Source organism: Crocodylus porosus, unplaced genomic scaffold, assembly GCF_001723895.1.
Source record: "Crocodylus porosus isolate Cpor-Errol unplaced genomic scaffold, CroPor_comp1, whole genome shotgun sequence".
NCBI lineage: Eukaryota > Metazoa > Chordata > Crocodylia > Crocodylidae > Crocodylus > Crocodylus porosus.
The window spans coordinates 202,958,954-202,974,745 of record NW_017728906.1 but is presented as its reverse complement, the minus strand read 5'-3'; the positions used below and the strand labels follow the sequence as shown (position 1 = coordinate 202,974,745).

The 15,792-nt window shown below is 44.6% G+C and overlaps 1 protein-coding gene across 1 annotated transcript in view; it reads right to left on the bottom strand.

The window, feature by feature from the left end:
* Positions 1–15,792, bottom strand: part of PPME1 (protein phosphatase methylesterase 1) — a 52,022-nt gene that overhangs the window by 33,033 nt on the left and 3,197 nt on the right. Inside the window, exon 2 of the mRNA XM_019530547.1 lies at positions 6,585–6,592. Coding sequence (XP_019386092.1) covers positions 6,585–6,589 — 5 coding nt within the window. The 5' untranslated portion in view covers positions 6,590–6,592. The remainder of the gene's footprint in view (positions 1–6,584; positions 6,593–15,792) is intronic.

Here is a 15,792-nt window from a genome sequence, read left to right as displayed (position 1 = left end):
GGGGGATGGACTATACTGTTTGAATGGCCTCCATCTCATTAAAAAGGGAAAAAACTAGCTACACTAACTTGAAGAGCACTAGACTAACACCATGCAGAGAAGGTAAAAAGAGGAAACAGCGAGGAAGGCAAAAACTAAATGAATCGAGGCAAAGGTGAGAAGAGAAGTACTTCTGTAACTGACTGTACATCAATGCTAGAAGCCAAGGTATTAAACATCAGAGAGAAGAATTACTCCTAAAGCAGCATATATCTGGCTCCCTGGTGTTACTGAAACCTGGTGGAATGAGCTGCACGACAGCAAAGTTAAAAATCATGAGTTAGAGCCAGTTAGACTGGATCATGTGGGCACAAGGGGAAGAAAGTGGCACTTCATCAAAAATGGCACCAGCCATTTCCAAGTCACTGACGACTGGCAAGCAAATAATCTTGAAGGCTTCTGTATTGGTATTCTAACATCTAAACCAGCCAGAGTCCTAGCTGGTGCCTGCTACAGGCTGGCAAGTCACACTAGCAAATTGTCTCAGCCTGCCTTAGTGCAGAGGGATGGACAAAACAATCCAGAGGTTTCTCCCAGCCCTACGTTTCTATGATTCTCTGAAATGATGCATCCGTAACATACAGAGAAGACTGTGTTATGAAAGGGTCCAATCTGAGCCATGTGGGCTGGAGATCCCATGCTGCTGAAAACGAAACATCCTTGGTATCTTTAAATATTATAGAGGACAATTTCTGAACTCCAGAAGCACCACAATCAACACAGAGCTATTCTGCATTAGCTCTCATCTTAACAGGTTTAAAAATCAGGCTAACTTGGGAAAAAGGACCAATTTCATACAAGAAAAAACAATTAGGAGCCAAATCAGTTGGGATAAAGGCTTTAGATAGGAAGGTAAGAATGAGATTTGGAAACAGTTTAAGAACACCTTACTGATGCCAAAAGAGCCAGACTCCCACAATCAAGAAAGAAGGGTGCAGTGGTTAAAGCACCAGCCTGAATTCGTGAGGTGAAGATGGTTATAAACACTAGCGGAACCAACAGAGATTTCTGGTGCCGATACCAACAGCCGATTTTTAAGGAGGCATATTGGCTGATACCAATCCAATTTCCAATACCAGCCCAGCAGCTTGAAGAGCAGCCTCTGGCTGGTAAGTCTGTTGTGGTGGAAGGGACGGGGGAAGGGGCATGGAGGGAGAGGAGTAGATTGAGGCCCCTCCAGTGAGGGAGGGATCAAGGCAGGTGCTGCCCAGCTGGTACAGGACGGAGCTGCAGCTCATCCGGGGGTGAAGGAGGGGGCAGCTCCCATTGCTGGGTGTACCACAGGAGGGAATGGCAGGATGCCCACAGATCTGCACAGGGCAGGACTGTGGAAACTACAGAGGGGTCACCTTACTGTCCACCACAGAAAACTCCTGAACCATCTCTTTCCATTTGCTGAAGAGCTTCCCAGAATCTCAGTATGGGTTTAGAGCATGAGGAGGCACAACTGACATGATCTTCACAGCTCACCAGCTGCAGAAGAAGTGCTGGGAACAACGTAAGTCTCTCTACATGGCCTTCTTTAACCTCATGAAAGCTTTCAACTGTCAGGCAAGAAGTATGGAGGATACTTCTAAAATACCGATGCCCACTGAAATTTGTCACCATTCTCTGCCTGCTCTATGACAGCATGCAAGTGGTGATTCTCAGTAATGGATCCATCACAAATCCCTTTGAAGTTAAAATGGGAGTTATCCAAGGCCGCGCTGTCACTCCAACACTCTTCTCAATATTCCTTGCTATGATGCTACATCTGACCAGCAACAAGTTTCCAGCTAAACTACCAAATGGATGGTAAGCTGTTTAACCTCAGCAGACTCTTAGCCAAAACAAAAACCACTCTCAACCTCAATCATTGATCACCAGTACACTGATGATGCTGTAGTGTGTGCTCACTCAGAAGCAGACCTTCAGACAATCGTTGACTTTTGTACCAAGGCATACAAGAAAATGGGACTGAAGCTTTACATTCAGAAGACTAAGGTCCTCCACCAACAAGCACCTAGTGAACAGTTGCTACTTCCAGTAACCCAGATCCATGGTGAGACTCTAGAAAACACTATTTCACATACCTCAGAAGCCATCTTTCGCAGTAGACTGACACTGATGAAGAAATGCAACATTGCCTCAAATGTGTAAGTGCAGCCTTTGGATGCCCAAAGAAATGCATGTTTGAAGATCGCAACATCAGATCCAAAACCAAGCTCATGGTTTATCAAGTAGTTACAATCCCCACTTTGCTGTACGGAGCTAAGATATGAACAACATATAGGAGACACCTGACGTTGTTGGAGAAGTACCATCAACACAGCCTGTCTGCAGAAGATCCTCCAAACCCAGTGGGAAGACAGATGCAACAATGTTAACATCCTCCTGCAAGCAAACACCATAAGTAATGAAGTGATGATGATTTAACATCAACTTAGTTAGGGTGGCTATGTCACCCAGATGTCTGTCTTCAGAATCCCAGAGCAAATTTTATTCTCCCAGCTTAGCCAAGGCGTACGCTCAAAAAGAAGGCAGAAAAAGCACTTTGGGTACATCCTCAAGAACAACTTAAAAAAAAAAAATGCAAAAATGACGTCAACTCCCAGGACCACCCCATATAGAATAACAGTCTGCTGCAAGGATCTCAGTACTTTGAAACCTTACAACAGAAAATGAAGAATTGGGAGCAGCAGAAACAGCATGTCACAGACCAAATCAAGAATCCACCGCTACCCACTCCACACAGAAACAATGTCCAAGCTGCAGTAGAGTCTGCTGATCCCAGATAGGCTTCATCAGCTATCTTCAGACACGTAGATAAGACAACCATGGAAGACAATAATCCTCGACTGAGATGGATTGCTGAAGACGACGACTAGGGAAGTTCCAGAGATGAAGGCGGAAAAGCCAATGTTATGTCATTATTAAAATAAATAACAAAACCAAAAAAACAGCAAAACAGGAACATTTGCTTAATCTGGGACCTGTTGGCCAGTTATCACCCCTCAGCAAAATAATGGATGACGGAGGACTGGCACAATAAAGCATTAAAATGAGGATACTACAATTAAAGCCAATCAATGCAGATCCATGGGAAACTGCTCATCAGCCACCCAACCTGTTATCTTTTTTGGATGGCACTGCAAGTGTGGCTGAGAAAGGTAATAGTGAGTATGGAACAGGTTTCTACAAGGCATTTAGAATTTGTACTGCACAGCATTTTGGTTTAAAATGCGAGGGCTACAAAATCAATGACACATTAAATGGATTAAGAACTAATTAACTGATAAGCCTTAAAATATAGCTATAAAGAGGTAATCATCACTGAGCAGGTATATTTCTAATGCAGTCCTGCAGGGGTCACTTCTTGGCCCTCTGCCATTCAACATTTTTATCAGTGGCCCAGAAAAAGGGATGCAAGAGCCATGAAAGTTCTGCAGATCATACAAAGATTGGGAGGTGCAAATAAAGAGAGGATAAGTCACTCAGTCACTTCAGAAGCTGAATACAAGCAAAGCTAAAAAACAGACGTCTCGGAACCAAGAACCCCCGCTGTACTAACAAGACGGGGAACCATATCCTAGGAAGCAGCATCTGCAGGAACGACTTGGAGGTCCGTGATGGGCAGTCAGTTGAAGTTGAGCTCCCTGTGATATATGTGGCTAAAAGCAAGGGATCTGGAGTTGGAGCAGAGAGGATCTATCATTACTGTGTTTAGCACATGCTACTGCTTGTGGAAAACTGTGTCCAGTCCCCGTGTCAACAATTTCAGAAGGCCACTGAAGAAGCCACACAAATCATGATGCAACTGGAAAACATGCCTTACAGGAGAGATTTTAAAAGCCCTATTTGTCTACCTTCAATAGAGGTGACCACGGTGACTTGGCCACAGTCTATAAATGCTTATACAAAAAGCAGAAATGTCATTAGACAGCTCTCGGTTCCAACAACCAGAGATGTGACATGATCTAACTGCTAGAAGTTGAAGTTTGACAAACTAAGATTAGAAATAAGATGCATTTAAATAACACTGAGGCAACTAAACCAGTGCCACAATTTACAGTAGGTTGTAAAAATTGGAAATTTTAAAGAAAGAATCAGGTGTTTTACTGAAAGATACACCTGTTACAACAGGAGCCAATTGACAGAAGTCACCTGACCACGGTTATCCAAAAAAAGTCAAACTGGACAGTAATAGCGCTCTTGCCTGGTCTTTATTGTTTGTTTCTGATGATGAAAACATTACTTCCTCAACATCAATGCTATCTGCCATGTGGCTTTTCCTCTATTCACCAAGAATTCTTATATCTTACTTTTTAATTTTATTTTAGATAATAGACCAAGCAAACAAACAAAAAAGGATCCCTGGTCTCTGTCACTTTTTATCGAGGGCTCTTCTTTGCTGAGTTATTTTCGTAAATAAAGAACCTTGTATGTGGAGCTGTATTTGACCCCTGCCATCAGTCTTTTTAAAGAATATTTATTATTTTTAGCTTTAATTATAGAGAGAGAGAGATGCTTCCTGCAATTATGGCTGCAAAGAAAACCTTCTGGAGTGACCTTCTGCAGTCCCACCTCCAGGAATCAGCAAACAAATGGCACCAGGACTTCTCTAATCACCCTGAGCACTTGGTTTTAAGGCAAGCAGGCACAAGAAAGTGCTGATAGCAAACCCAAAAGTCGACTAAGACTCTCCGAGAGTGACTTGGGTTTTGGACACACAGCATCAATTAGCTGCCCCAAAAAGTACTGTGCATTTTGAGCACTGTTTGTCCAAAAACCAAAAACCTTGCTAACTGCAATGGGCAAAAAACTCAGCTCAGCTTCAGAGACATTACTTATAGCCTATGGGCTACAGTGACACTAGCCAGAGCCTATTTTTTATGCACCGACTGCTTAAGACAGCGATAAGCATGGAGCCCTGGAGCTTCTCATGGGAAATAAGAACCACAGATTAAGGCTACAGGAAACAGGATAGAAATATCCTTCCCCCTTCACTCTGTGCCATTGTAGGAAGCCAAGTAAAAGACAGCAGTGGTCAGGCTTTCCCAAGAGAAAGTTCCTTCTTATATAATAAGGGTTGGAAGGGACCTCAAGAGTCACCCAGCTCAACCTTCGCACAAATGCAGGATGCATTGGTGCCTCTGACAAATACCCATCCTGCCTCTTCATGAAAACCTTCAGTGAAGGAGGTCCTGTAGCTTGTCCTACTGTCCTCCAGCCCTGACAGCAAAGAAGGTTTTTCTGAGATTTGAACCATATCTCCTCTGCTGCAGTTTACACCCACTGCATCATGTCATCCCCTCTGTACCAAAGAAAAACCAAAGAATATACCTTGTTCTTCATCCTAACCACCATGGAAAGTGGCTTTGGACACTTATTAGTCAGCGCCTAATATTAAAGATGGCACACCCACGTGGGATCCACAGAGAGTCTACCACCTTACAATTAGCACTGGACTCTGCTGCATCTTACCAGAGAAGCCTCCTCACATTTTTGTTCCACTTTATGGTTAAGTGCTGCATGGTAAATATTGAAGCTCACGTTAAAAAAACGGTAATGTCTATATAGAGATATTTCCAAGGGAAGTGTTTAACAGCTCTGTTACTTGAGAAGGCTACTACATTACTTGAGCCCTATTAAAATGAAAGGGAACAACATACTGGTCCTTCTAGCACTAACAAGAATACGTGTACATTAATTATTATTTGAATGAAAACAAAAGAAGTGATTATTCAAACAGTATAAGAAGCAGTAGGGCAAGTGCACCACTGTGACATTGGATCCTTATAAGTGGGAATGAGAATAAATACATGGTTTGTCATAAAGTAAGCGAGGCCTGAAAAAGTTTGTGAAACATCTTCTGTCAAGCACACAATTAGGAATAGACCAAACAACTGAGTTTTACAAAACAGACTGGATATAGCACTGGAGAAAGTGCTGGGGAGCATTACCCTGCTCCGGTCTCTGAAGGACATGGAGAAAAAGAAACCTCTTTTGAGTTTTATTATTCTCTATATTTTTAGTGATGCAGGAAAGCAGGCATCCACAATCAGAAGCAAATCCAAAAAACAGCAGCTGCAATTTTGCACCTTCTCAAGTTGAAACAACATTTTGCTGAGCAAATGTTTAAAATGACTGAAGCAACTAATTACTGCTTTTTAAGGCAACTGATAGACCAAAATAGAACTGGATCCAACACGACAACTTTTCCAGAATCATCCGCAAATTCTAAGAGAGCCAACTAACAAAACATCACTAATTAAACCAGAAGCAAAGAACAAATTCCGGGTGCTTTCTGCAGCTCATTTTCACCTATTGTGCAGTTCTCCTTCCTATACAGTAATGAGCACGTGCACATACCATGAGAGATGGAACAGATGCAAAGAGAGATGCCAGTATGGACTGATTTAAATCACAGTCTAGACTTACTTTGCATTTGTACTTTTCAGTTGTTTACTTAAACAATGGCAGATTCTCACTAGCTGCTCAAATTTAAAAATCGTGGGGCAGTGATAGTACCACCCCATCCCATCTGCCCAGCTGAGCGCACCCTACCCATGCGGTCTGCATGGAGACCCTGCCTGCCCACTCCATCCGGCACCTCCCCGCCATGTCATGTCAGCATCCCCTGCCAGCAACAGCTCACCGAAACTCCTTAAATAGCCCTCCAGCCCAAATAATTGCCCACCCTGGCTTACTAGAAGGTTACAGCATGTCTATACTTTTGCTTAAGCTGCCACATACCTTAATGTACACTCACTCTGGTATTTAACATTTAAGTCAGAGAATGTAAAAATAATTCATCACTTATACATTTGACAATTTTCTTTTTACTTATTGAGTGTCAAGCTGAATTTAGATGGGAACAAATAAAAGAATTGTGAAACCAGTATTTTAAAAATGAATTGATTAGGCAAACAGGCCAAATATAAGAAAAATTCATCAAAACATCAGCATTTTCAACTGGAGCCTTATCTGTAGCAAGGGAACTAAGCCAACTGTTTCTGTTGACCATGGCCTTCCAGATTTTATAATTAATAAACCGCAACCTCTCACACCACATTTCTATTCATAGTTCAAAAGATGGAAACAGTCTTTTCTGCTTTTTCAACTCCCACTTGGCTTTTCAGCTTTGAAAATCCTAATCAGTGAGCTGACCGAGTTGAATCAACTGAACTGAAAATATTCTTACAGCACCTGCAAAAGAGGCTGCTGCTGTCAAATGCTAGTTCAGCACTTCACTGATGCTGGTTCCAGGTGCTTAGCTAGTGCCTTCCATTAACTCAGGTATCCAACTCCTTTACAACTTTGGCAGCAAATCTGTATTACTCAATTAAAAATAATACATGCAATCTATTAATTGTTTACAGGTGGTTATGATTTTAAAAGTAATGTTCACCTTTTTTCTTTTCTTTTTTTAAAGAAAGTACTCATTTTAACCTAACTCAGATCTGTAACATGTTAATTACTAAACCTATTTTTTTTTTTTTTATTTCTGCTGTGAGTTGCACCCAATTTATGCAGGACACTTCAAGTACTCCAAGTCCCAAGCAGAAACAATCACCTTTTCAACAAATCCTGAGACCGCCCATTAAAAAAGGGAACATAAAGTACTGGTCAAACTGGCACCATGCACAGTCAGATGCCGCTGTAACAAACATTGTCTTGGGCATTACTCAATTAATTTAATAGACACTTTGATTCCTTGCTTTATTTTCAGTTTCAGACTTCTATTAAATTGTTGTCCAGAGTATTCAGTGAATAATTAGAGAAATAAAGGCAGGAGGGTGCTAAACTAGTAAGAGGACAGCTCTAGAAGAAACTAGGCAGCAGGAATAGGTGCAAAGCACACTGAGGTGCGGAGATATTCATGCAGAAACCTTACCACACTGCTAAAGCCAGCCATTATTATGTTGAAGCAGCCATTTTAATTATTTAGCTCTCTGTGTTTTATTTAAATAGCAATACTAGCATCATATACAAATAACCAGCTGGACCAATACAACCTTGCTATATGGTGGTGCCCCTTTGGAGTCTCATGGGGTCAAACACCATTCCCAGTTACACCACCGACCACCAAGAATGCTCCAGCTACGCCGTCCACATTATTAGATTGTCACTGATGTAACACAGCAGAGCTCAGCCTAGCATGGTATTGCTCCTGGATGCAGCACAGAGGTTTGCCTCTGTCCTCCTTCTCTGGGACTTGGCTTTAGTGTCTTACATACTGTGGTACTCAAGGAAGCCATGCAGCATTGCAGAAGCAGCAGACCTGTGCTGTGGACTGCTCTGCTCATCTCTCTGACTTTAAAAATGACATAGCATCACATAACAGGCAACCCACACAGGCACATCATGAAGAGGTTTTACTGTACTAGATAAAAAGTTGTAACAGTTCCTCTTTCCCAGAGACATTAATGTCAACAACAAAAATAGCTCCTTCCAAGAAAGATAACCTTCATCAAAGGAAGCTGGAGGCTGATGTTACAAAGAAAGCACTTGGCCACCTTCTAAGCTGCAGTCGCAGGCAGCAGGGGCTACTTTAGAAATCTCTGTCCCCTTGTAAATCATTATTTCATTTGCCTGGAAGGACCCACTTGCTCTGCCCCTGCTTCCCCATCACCTGCTAAACCACACTCCAATATCATACCCACAACAATAGGGGAGGGAGAGGGAGTGAACAAGTAAGTCAAACCTCTTCTGTCAGAGGCCTAATGGGAGCAGTGGGGAGGTTTATCCAGATTCTGCTGAGTCTACTCCCAACTCAGGAAAAAAATTAAGCCAACACTTCTCCATGGGAATAGATATAAGAGCATGATGGGATAGTTAAAAGACATTAAGTGACGGCCTTTCTGATTCTACCCCCGGGTAATGCTGAGAATTACTAGAAGCAAAAGATGAAAAGAAACAAATAAGTGCTTTGATTTTGCTCTGTACCTCTGAGCATACTATAATAACAATTGAGCACACTGCTTTGCCCATTCAGTGTACCGATTTCCCATTTGTTCACCGGCCCCTGGCAGCAACAGGAGGCAGAAAACAGGAAAGGTAATTATGAAGCCTTTGAAATCGGTTGGGCCATTCCAGCAGTAGGTTGGCACCTACATATGCCAGATCCTCAGCTCTGTCAATAATGTCAGCCAACACTGCCCACTCGCTAAATTTTCAAACAGGCAGGCTGATGCCTTCTCTCATATACCCTCACACACACAGAAAGCACCTCATTAGCATCCACAAGGCCCCCTCGCTGTCCTCCTACAAATACCTCCTGAAAAAGTCTTGTCTGCTGCAGCACTAGTAAAAGCAGCCTGACAAGTGTGCTGCCACCCCTATTTCCACTCTCTGGAGACTCATCTCACCGATACCATTTTGCTCCAGCCTCTGCCTACTGGATCCAGCTGTTGTCTCTTGCTTTGCACTTACAGCTAAAACTTCTTGGGGGCAGAGGTCATCTTTGTGTTCTGTGTGTGTGCAGTGCCTATACAATGGGGCTCCCATCCATGCCTGGGGCTCCCAGATGATACCACAATATAATAAAAGGTGATAAAACAGCAGAGCTGCTCACCACCAATTAAGTCTAGAGCATCTTCCTACTCAAAAATAAACCACTAAGATCACCTGCATGGAGCAAGGAAAATGCTGGGATTCTTGAGCCAAGACCCCATCCCCATACCAGCATATATTCTAGACTTTTAAAACTCTATTTATAGCAGGAGCAGGCAACCCCCGGCACAGGTGCCAGAGCATGGCATGCAAAGGCATTTTGCTCGGCATGCGTACCTCAGGGTGGACTGCAAGGAAGGAGCCAGGGCTGTGCTACCACAAGGATCTGGCCCCTCGCAGATCCCCTGCCATCCACCTCTGGCATGCCAACATCTTACAAGTTGATGCTGTGGGTGTTTTTGGCACTCTGCCCCAAAACATTGCCAACCCCCAATTTATTGCATCTTCTTTAACACCTAAAGCCTCCTCTGGGTTCTGGGAGAGAAGAGGTTTACCCTTCCAACCACCTCCCCTGTTCATGGGGATGGAGGACAATTAAGCACTTTAAAGATCGATAGTGTAGGCTATGTGCTAAGCAGAACTGAACAGTCACCATAAACCAATACCACTCATTCTCAGCCTACCTTAAACAGTGCAGATATACTCACTGCCCACAGACCCACCAAAATCAAAACTAAAAATAAGGGAAGCAAAAAGGATTGACACAGTCGCATCAATTAGACAGGAGTTCACCTCTACAGAAAAATCAAATGAAAGAAGAATTAAGGTTAGAAAGGTTGAGAAACTGGATATTAGGGATGATAGACACAGATTACAGCCCACAACCTGCCAGCATTTTGCTAAAGAACAGACATATAAACATACAAGAAAACTGTTATGAACAGCATTAGCTATTTTCTTCTGCAGCCTAAAAAGGCCCTGAAGAGTGAAGTGAAAGTTCCTTTATGTTCTAGGAATATGCCTGAAAGAGATGTTTATTTTTACTCAATGTTTTTATTACAGGAAGCACTTGACAGAAGTTGACACTGGCAGCGTGACAGTGTGAGGATAGCAAACTGTTTCTATGTCACTTGAACGCACACTTTACCCGGTGATCTGATTAAATATTAAACCAGGATACTGGTCCTCATGAAACACCTTCCTTCCAAGGTTCTCAGAATATCCATATGACATCTATATATAGTGCAATGCGAGTGAAGGGATCTTTACTGAGAGAATTAAGCAGGGCCCCTGACAAAGAGCTTGAAGTCCTACGCACATCCCTAGAAACCTGGAAGAATATTGAATAAGGCCCAAGTTTATATAACACAATACAAGACAGACAGATACTGTTGGGAAGACGGATCAGAAATACAGCTGAAAGACTTTTCCTCTCCCCTGAAGAATAGAAAACCCATCATCTAGCATCATGCATACACAGCTCTCCTGCAATGAATGTACAAACAAGGTTGGCATGGGAAATGGTTTAGGGTTATGTTAGCCTGCAGCATACCCCTGTGATGTAGAAGCATCACATTTACAGACAGGGAGGCCAATGGTTAAGCAGTTTGCTCAAGGTCCTGCCACTCCGACAGTGAGCAAAATATAGCCCATTAACTGGTTGGATCCAGCCGTGGCTGCCCCTGTGATGCTCCACATGGGGCAGCACATGCCCACTGGCCCAGCATGCACAGCTTCCAGCAGGCTGCTCCCATTGCAGCTGCTGCTCAGATCCCCTTACTCCCAGTGGCAGCTACTCCTCCCGTTGCACTGCTCTGAGCTAGGAGGAAGCTTCACCCGGGCGACTCCTGCCCCAGCATGCGGGGCTCTGGCTCCAGCTCCTGGCTGCCTTCCACCCACTCTGCCTGCCCAGCGCAAGCAAGTGGAGTAGGTGAAAGGCAGCTGGGAGCTGGAGCCAGAGCCCCACACACTGGGGCAGGAGCCGCCCAGGTTGAAGCTTCCTCCTAGCCTGGAGGGGCACAACAGGGGCAGGAAGAGCAGCTACTGGAAGCAAGAGTAGGCAAGCAGCAACTGGGCAGCTGCAGCCACTCCAGAAGCAGCCCCACTGGTAAGCTGTGTGCACTGCCCCAGGTTGGGCCAGAGGGCACTGGCTGGAGCATGGCAAGGGCTACCCCAGGCAGGGCTTGGCCCCACGCAGAGTGCCACGGGGGCAGCCATGGACTGCCCCACCTAGGTGAGGTCTGCTGCACACACCCCATCCTCCCTCCCTTCACCCCTGTTCAGCTCCCAGACCTAGCGCCCAAGCACTGTCCCATGACCCCCAGTAGGGCATGAGCCACCCCCTGATCCCCACCTATCTCACTCCCAAACACTGCTTCCTGCCTGCTCCCCACCAGCTCCATGCCACATAGGGAGCTCTGGCAAGCTGTGGCAGCAGCAGGAAGGGGGTTGCTAACCAGGTCCTGCAACAGCTCACCACATGTCCCAAATAACTGCCCACCCCCATGCTACTCTGTGGCACATAAAGGAACGGAACCCAAAAATCCCAATTCCTCACCCAAGCTATACTACCAGGTGAGGGGACACAGGGCTCCAAGCCAACCGGTGGCACTTTCCAGGCAAATACCATGTCCACCTCTGAAAAGGTCAAAGCTGGTCATTTGTGAATGGAAAGGGACTGAATGGATGTATCTCCATTCTTCTTCTTCCTCAGGTCGTTCTCAGTTGGGAAGGGAAGAACTGCCCTAACAGCAAGACACTGAAAGAATCAGCACCCAGTGCATGACACCAATTAGAAATGGAACCTTTACTATCCTCAGTTTGAAAGATGAATAGGATATTTGTGGAGAGAACAGTCAAAGAAATTTTAGGGACCTCTCTCACATCTGAGAAGCCATTCACACTTGCTCATTTCAGTGCATCCCGTTTTCTGAAGTCTTGCAGCAGATGCATATGAGTTTCTCAAATAAGTGGTCTACATTTTCAGACTCCTTTGCCTAGCAGGGTTGAGCAGTTTTTAGTTTGCTTCACTAGGCTTACAAAAATGCTCTTCAGTACAGATGAACTGTACATTGCTTACTGTTCAAAGACCATGGCAGTCATTGAAATAATAGACTAAGTTTCATAACAGATCCTTCACATTTCTTATTTAGATGCTCCTGTGAAAGGTGCCAGGTAATACTTATTCTTTTCATGGAAGGGTCAAAGGCTGGTCAAACTCTTTAAAGGCAATTCAATTTTAAAATGAATTATGAGAAAGAAAACTATTAACACGGAGTCTGCTGCGTGAATGTTTATTTTTGACTTTCTAGAACTCCCTCCATCTTAACTGCCCCAAGTTTTGTTATATTACATTCATTCAGGATAGGTTACTTCAGAGACAGATGCACATTTTTCAAGCAGTAATAACTTGCCGATATACTGTCCCTTCCCATTCACAAACATCACAAGAACTTGGTTCATATGAGACAGGAGTCCTACAAAACTTCAGTTTATAGGAGCCATCTGATCTCCCACATCAGGGCAAAATTGATTTCCCATAGGAATCAGGTAGAAAGTTTCATCCTACTCCATTAAATTAGGCCCATGGGAATTTAGTACAGTGCCTTCATATTACATTGAAATCAATGGAAACAAGAGAATGCTAGAGCCTCACAGGATACAGCCCCAAGCCAGCTGCAGGAGAAATATCAGTAGCTGGGCACTGCCATAATTCAGGTGCCAAATTTGATTTTTTTCTCCCTGAGGAACAAATGAGACAGTCTTGAAGAAAAATGCTCCATTTTTCTGTATATTTAACAACACTGAATTAGATTATCCTTACTTCTACCAGTATCACCAACATCCCCCCTTCACCTCACTGCCCATACCTACACTGTTGTTCTCTTCAGCATCAGAAGCAGACTGGCTAAGTTTGCAGACAACAACAAATTATGGGGAAGTGTGGTCACACTAAAGGATAGGCTGGCAATTCAAGCCAACCTGGACAGGATTGCAAGATGGGTGGATGAAAACCTGATGACATTCAACAAGAAGAAATGCAAGGTGCTCCACCTCAGGAGAAAACATCCACATCATACTTATAGGCTGGGTAGTGCTACACTCACTAGCACCATGACCAAAAAAACTTGGGGGGGGGGAGGGGTTCTTGACTGACCACAAGATGAACATGAGCCACCAATGCAATGCTGCAGCTGGCAAAGCAAATAAAAAACTCTGGCTTGCATCTACCGAGGCATCTCAAGCAAAACCCAAGAAGTCATCCTCCCGCTGTACTCAGCCTTGGTGAGGCCGCAGCTGGAGTACTACATCCAATTCTGGGCTCCACACTTTAGAAAGGATGTGGAGAAGCTTGAGAGAGTCCAGAGGAGAGCCACGCACATTATCAGATGGCAGGAGAATAGGCCTTATGATGAAAGGCTGAGAGCCATGGGACTCTTCAGCCTGGAGAACTGCAAGCTCAGGGGTGACTTGGTGGCAGCCTATAAGTATACAAGGGGGGGTACACCAGGAAGTGGGAGAATGTCTGTTCACTAGGGCACCCCAAGGGAAGACAAGGTCTAAGTCTCAAACTGCTGGAAAAACTTCTTTACTGTCCGAGTCTCCAGTCTGGAATAGATTTCCCCCAAAAGTGAAGTATGCACCTACTCTGGATACCTTTAAAAAATGCTTGGATGCTTATCTTGCTGGGGTGATCTGACCCCACTTGACTTCCAGCCCTTTGGGCAGGGGGCTGAACCCAATGATCTCACGAGATCCCTTCCAGCTCTAACGTTAATGTAATCCCCACATGCTGTCCCTCCCTGAGCCTACTGCCAACATTCTCCAACCTGTCCTATATCATCCCTTTCTACAAGCCATCTATGTAATTGAGCCAGTATCATACAGCATCTTATCACTATAATACCTTTCTTAACTTGGATCCTTTATTTTCATCCATAAGCAAAATCTAACTTCACCCTTTCAAAGCTCTCCTTAAATCCAGCCCATCAGACCCCCTCGCTCCCCTTTCCCATAGTCACTGCAGGCACTTCAACACATGCTCTTAAGCTTTTTAACACATGCTCTCAGAGAGCCACTTCAATTAAAGGTCGTTCGGCAAGCTTTAGTTCAAGCAACCTCATCACCATTTTTAAGCACAGAGACATTGATACATGACACACACAAGGCTGCTAGAGACTCTGTGCTCATGTATAGGTGCCCTGTGTCCCTTGAACTTCCTCCTTTCACACACTGTCCTACACACCTTCACATTCTCATTGACCAGTCCCCTTCCCACTCTGCTTTCAGAAGATGCACTTACTCTCTCATTCATAAAGCTTACCATCTGTTTGCTCCATGTGGTACTACACTGCACCGTCCCAGAGCACCAAATGGCATCTCCCAGGGGCAGGGACTTACACAGCTCACCCATTGGAGAGTTTCCTGTAGACTTCTACTACAGGAAAATAATATCCAATTGTTCACTCCACTGAGCTCAATTATCATGGATCTTGAATGACCACAACACAACGGAAACAACCTTTCCTCAGCCACAGGGAGTAAAACAAATGCAGAGAAAAGTCTAATTTAAAAGATATCCTGAAAGAGCTGGCTTTGCCAAACTTTGTCCCCAAGAACAGCAAGCTGAGAGACTGTAATGGTTTGTTATCAATTGGACAATAGGGTTACAGGAAAAAAAGCTGCAATTGCATCAGGAAAACCTACAGCTCTTTCAGCTGGGTCTAACCTCCCCTTTAAAGATAATAGAGCACAATTAAGAGAACAGGAGTCCAAACTACCCAAGCTTTGGAGCTTGTCTAATTCTGTTCTGCAGGGTCTAGACACACTCCTCACTCTCAGACATTTGCCAACAGCCCAGTTTGACTCTCAAGACCTGCGACACGCCAGAAGCAGCAAATTATTAATTCCACACATGACATCACCGCCAAGAAAACCACCTGCTCTGCAAAAAAGCACCTCAAATGAGTACTTGAGCATCGCCTTCCCGGGGCAACAACCCTGTCTGCCACAATGAATTCCCGCCACCACCTCTGCTGTCCCCGCTACTCTCTGCCCCAGGCACCCTCTGCTATCCTTGCTCGCCTCTGCACAGAGCACCCTCACCTCCTCTGCCACCCCCTCTCCTGTCCCATGCGCCCCCATGGGAAACCTTTTTTGCAAACCGCCCCCCCCACCCGGCATCATCTGCTGCTAATCAGCACTGGGCACTGCCCTCCTCTGCCCCCAGCAGCCCTGCTCTGCCCCAACCCTTCCCCCTGCACCTCATCACTCAGCCATCACCTGCCCCACTCTGCAACAGGCACTCCCACCCCCACC